Source organism: Apaloderma vittatum, unplaced genomic scaffold (genome assembly GCF_000703405.1).
Source record: "Apaloderma vittatum isolate BGI_N311 unplaced genomic scaffold, ASM70340v1 scaffold7386, whole genome shotgun sequence".
Taxonomy (NCBI): Eukaryota; Metazoa; Chordata; class Aves; order Trogoniformes; family Trogonidae; genus Apaloderma; species Apaloderma vittatum.
This window is the reverse complement of record NW_009722249.1, coordinates 25,069-30,112: the sequence shown is the minus strand read 5'-3', so window position 1 is coordinate 30,112 and position 5,044 is coordinate 25,069. Positions and strand designations below refer to the sequence as shown.

The following is a 5,044-nucleotide window of genomic DNA, read 5'->3' as shown; positions in this document are numbered from 1 at the left end:
CCTGCTGAATCTTCTGTAGGGTGGAACTAGCACTCAGTGGTAGTGGTTCAAAAACAAGTGTATGCTGAGAGGGAGGAACGAGACAGTGAATCAGCAGCACGTGGTGTATCGCCGCCACATTTGAAAGAAATGTGAGCATTAAAGACTGCTTCTTCTCTTGGAAATGATTCACAATGTTGCTTATACATCTCTTGTCTTTTTCTTTCTGGTGTTTAAGGTCCTACACAGAATGATAGCTCCAAAGCAAGGAATGATACACGGTAGGACTTCTTTCCTCTCTTTTTTTTTTTTTTTTAATACTGCATTTTAATGTTTGCAATTTTGAAAGAGGAATGTATGTTTTATAAAGAAGACAACTGAGAAATTCCTGAGCGTGCCCTGCAACAGTATCTGTTAAGATCTGAGCATGTGCTTAATAAAAACACTGTCCTGTCATACTTGCACATATTGTTTTCCATATGAGCCCCATCTTGTAGCTTCAGTTTGCCACCATCTTTTTATCATTTTCTGTTCCTCGTCCTTCTCCCAGTGATTAACCAAAGCAAAATAAATAAATAAATACAGAAATAAGATTCTACTGGTGAGTAAATGGCACTGGTTATTGTTACGCTGTCTTGCTTTATAACATGGAGGTAACAGAATTATATTTACCTATAAGAAGATACCAAAAGCAGTGTTTTAAGGTTGATGGCGGATTGTGTACCCTGCTGCTTGTTAGGATAAAAGTGTGACCATACTTGAATGGTGGATTAACCTGCAGTGATCACCACATCACCTCAGTTAGTTCACAGTACTGCAAGTATTTTAAGGATCTCTATGATGCACTCTTGGATAACGTCTGGAGTAGCCAAGTTAAATTTCACGTATTTTTTTTAGTAGATCGTAACTCACTTAGCTATGTTGTCTTAAGTCTTCCTGTGAAAGTTTATTTTTGTTCTATTTCCTTTTCATGCTCAGATAAATGTTTCTGTGCTTGGATATTCAGAATGCCTAAGCATGTAATGGTAAAATAATAATTAGGGGACGTCCTGCTGGAAAGCAGCCCCGTGGAGAGAGACCTTGGAGTCCCAGTGGGCAGGGAGTGTCCCTGGGACAGCACCGTGTCCTTGTGGCCAAGAGGATCCATGGGATCCTGGGGGGCATTAAGAAAAGTGTGTCCAGCAGGGCTGGGGAGGTTCTCCTGCCCCTCTGCTCTGCCCTGGTGAGACCACCCCTGGAATGCTGTGTCCAGTTTGGGGCTCCCCAGTTCCAGAGAGACAGGGACCTACTGGAGAGAGTCCAAGGGAGAGCTACGAGGGGGATCAAGGGACTGAACATCTCTGCTGGGAAGAGAGACGGAGAGACCTGGGGCTGTTCAGTCTTGAAAGGAGACGGCTGAGAGGGGATTTATTAACGTAGAGAAATATCTGAGGGGTGGGGGTCAAGAAGAAGGGGCCAGTCTCCTTTCGGTGGTGCCCAGTAATGGGACAAGGAGTAGTGGGTTTGAGCTAGAAGACAGGAAGTTCCACCTCAGCATGAGGAGAAACTTTACTGCGAGGGGGCCGGAGCCCTGGCCCAGGCTGCCCAGAGAGGGTGTGGAGTCTCCTGCTCTGGAGACTTTCCAACCCGCCTGGACGCGTTCCTGTGGGGCTGCCCTGGGTGACCCTGCTCTGGCAGGGGGTGGCACTGGGGGATCTCTGGAGGTCCCTTCCAACCCCCAACATTCTATGTTTCGATGGTAATAAGAGTAATAACAGCTGATTTGGTTTTAGTACCAGCCAGTGGGGGGTTTGGTGTTCATTAAAGGTCCGTTTTGGGGTTCTTGTGAACCGCCTGGAATATGTCCAGCCGTGGTTATCGTTGCAGGCATAGTAGTGTTTTGACACGGGTTATTACACCTTAAGCCAACTGGTCAAATAGAACTAAAGATAAAAAGTTACACTTTTGACTCGAATGCTCCAGCAGCAGCAGTCTGCTCTCTGTGACTGAGGAATACCCAGGCTATAGCTCTTACAAACCTGAGATCACTGATGATTTGTACATGCTTTCATAATCATTTAAATCAGCGTTGGTGTGATGTGGTACGAATTTTGTGCACCACAAGTGGTGTAGAGCAAAAAGTGTGTTCGACAATGACTTTGAGGTCAAATGTTTATGACCCTATTTGATCCTCTATGACTCGTGATTTAGTTAGGCTTACTGACTGGTTTTTTATTTGTGTGCATTTAGAAGAATGTAATTTTGGAGATATTGGGCTGAAACTATGACTTATGGTTCTATTGCTGATGCCCTATTACTGATTGACCTGTCAATCCACTAGAATTTTAGTAGACAGTCTTTTTATTTTGCTCAGTGTATTCAGAAAATAAAACATTTTAGAGGTAAAGATGGGGATACCTGTAACTCAGCTTGTCAGAGCAATGTGCTGCTGGGTGTAATGGAACAGTACAGAATGGGCGAGTGCTGCTCTTTAGTTTCTTAATTCTTGTGAAGTTGAGAAGCTTATATTCATAGCTCTTGGCCAAAACTTTAATACTTAGTCCTAAATACTCCAGCCTCTTCCAGAACTGAGTTTAGGGGGAAAAGTGGTGTATGTGGGATTAAGTTTTCTAGAAATTTGAAACAGCCTGTTTGTTCTGAGCTTGTGCTAGCCCAGTTAACCCAGTGAACACAGGATGGTTTTGGAGTTTAGACGACTTCTTGTCTCATTAGAGACAAGTAGAGTTCATGGGTGGAAGTAGCTGAGCAGCAAAATCCAGAGCCTGGGCCTAAAGGCAGGTGTATTAAGTTGGGCAAGGGAGGAGGAGGGTTCAGTGAGAGGTGTTACATACACAGCTATTTCACAACCTTCCATCAGTTGAGATTTCTTATACCTCAGACTATAAACTCTACATATGTTTATCCAAATGTGTGGGGTTTTGTAATTATTGTGTGAGAATCTCACCTTGTCATAACTGTTCCATTCTAGTGTCTTCTGTAAAGTTTAATATCACCCATACCTTATTAGAACAGTTCTCCTTTCTGTCTTCTCCCACAAAAGGACTAACTCAAACGGCCTCGAAAGTTGTGAAGATGCTGCTCCCAGTGAAAACAAGACTGTTAACGGTAGCGATTCTCCGTTACTCACAAATGGCAACTGCAAACCTGCTCGACCTCCCAGGCCTTCTAGACCACCCCCACCCACTCCCCGCAGACCAGCTTCCGTAGCGGGTAGGTATCGTGGGGCTGGGCTTCTGCTGCGAAACTCTTCGAATGAGCGTACTCCTTCCTGATGCTGCGTTTTGTAACTACGTTCCTGGGCGGGTGACTTCGGGAGGACTCTTTTTCAGCTTGTGTTCAGTACATGTTGTTTAATTGTCACTCTTGCCATTAGAAGTGTCTTGCTTTCGTATCTGCTAAGTACCCATGGCAGTGGGACTGCGACGTGTGGTGGAGGTGGGACCAAAAGAACACAAATAAATGCTGCTGCTGCAGTAAGAGATCCCACTGAGATTGAGGTTTGAGATGGAATCTGTGGAAACACTCACGGAACTGTCTCAAGTTGATAATACTTGGTTCTGAAATACTAGTTGTTCGTTTCTACAATTCTAGTTAAAGTCTGTGAAATAGCAGCATTTAAAACAGTCATTACTTCTTTGCACTGAAGTAGATAAATAAAAAAATACATCTAAAACCTATGAAACATTAAGACAAGTAGTCCTGAAAACTTCGGTGATGTTTGTAGGGTAACTCCTTTACCCCCATGCGCTGCAGTCTGATTCAGTAGTCTCGTAATTAGAATTGGTAAATGCTGAGTCTGGATGGGAAACTGTGATACAGTAATTGCTTTAAAAGATTAATCCGGTGTAGATCAGGAGTAAGGCCTGACTTCCATGCAACTTTTAATCCCAGCCACCAAATGGCATTCCGAGAAAACAGAAACCATTTGAAGAATCCATGTATTTCCCTCCCATTCCCATGATTTCTTCCCATGTAATGTCAAGTCTTTCTTTGAAAAATTTGTTTATTATCTCTTAAATCACTATTCCAAATAACTGATAGAAAATAAATAACTGATCAGTGCAAGAAAGCAGTTTTTTCTTAAATAATTTTTTGGTGTTTACAGAGTGCAGGCAACTTGCTTTGGTAAATATGATTTATTCTATCAGAAATAGCCGTCAATGACAGCTGTTGGATTAAAGCATTTTTACAAAGTGAGACAAAGCTGCTCTTTAGTCTCTGTGTGAGCTGTAAAATGTGGCTGCGTGCATGCACTTTTGAATACCAGTTCTTGCATGTTTACTTCTGTGATTCACAGCTTCTGAGATAGATTGGTGGTAAATATCAGTTAAAGGCTTTATTTTTATTTTAATTCTGTCTTTGATATCTCTGCCGTTGTAGCAAGTGTAAACGGCCCTTCAGCCACGTCTACCGAAAGCGACGGGGCCAGTGCGGGCTCGCTGGCCAGTTCAGCTGCAAGCACAACAGTTCTTGCATGTTTACTTCTGTGATTCACAGCTTCTGAGATAGATTGGTGGTAAATATCAGTTAAAGGCTTTATTTTTATTTTAATTCTGTCTTTGATATCTCTGCCGTTGTAGCAAGTGTAAACGGCCCTTCAGCCACGTCTACCGAAAGCGACGGGGCCAGTGCGGGCTCGCTGGCCAGTTCAGCTGCAAGCACAACCTCAGAACTGAGCCCGGAGGGGGCAACGGCACGGCTGCGACGACGACGGCTCCTGCGACTGCTGCGCTCACCACCCCCCCGGTATCGAGACAAGTGCAGGCAGTAAACCCTTCCCCTCAGGCGCTCACCACAGTCAGCCAAGGCCCTCTGCCACCTGGGTATGAATTTAATAACTTCTAAAAATTTTCTTTTGTGTGCTGACGTTTCTGCCTCTGTTTATAGTAGGGTGTAACAGAATGTTCATAACATCTAGCTTTTGCTGAATAACAGAAAATCCCCCCTGCCTTGCTTTCCCTCGGTAATTCGGAGGTTTTCCTAGAGGAGGTTTTTGTAGATGAGAAGCTCAGCCTGAGCCGGCAGGGCGCTCGTGCAGCCCAGAAGGGCAACCCTGGCCCGGGCT

General features: G+C 44.1%; 1 protein-coding gene across 1 annotated transcript in view; it reads left to right on the top strand.

The window, feature by feature from the left end:
• LOC104275682 (E3 ubiquitin-protein ligase Itchy-like) overlaps positions 1 to 5,044 on the top strand; it is a 33,824-nt gene that overhangs the window by 9,314 nt on the left and 19,466 nt on the right. The window contains 4 exon segments of the mRNA XM_009871701.1: positions 218 to 260; positions 3,020 to 3,189; positions 4,560 to 4,678; positions 4,681 to 4,802. Of these exon segments, the coding sequence (XP_009870003.1) occupies positions 218 to 260; positions 3,020 to 3,189; positions 4,560 to 4,678; positions 4,681 to 4,802 (454 nt within the window).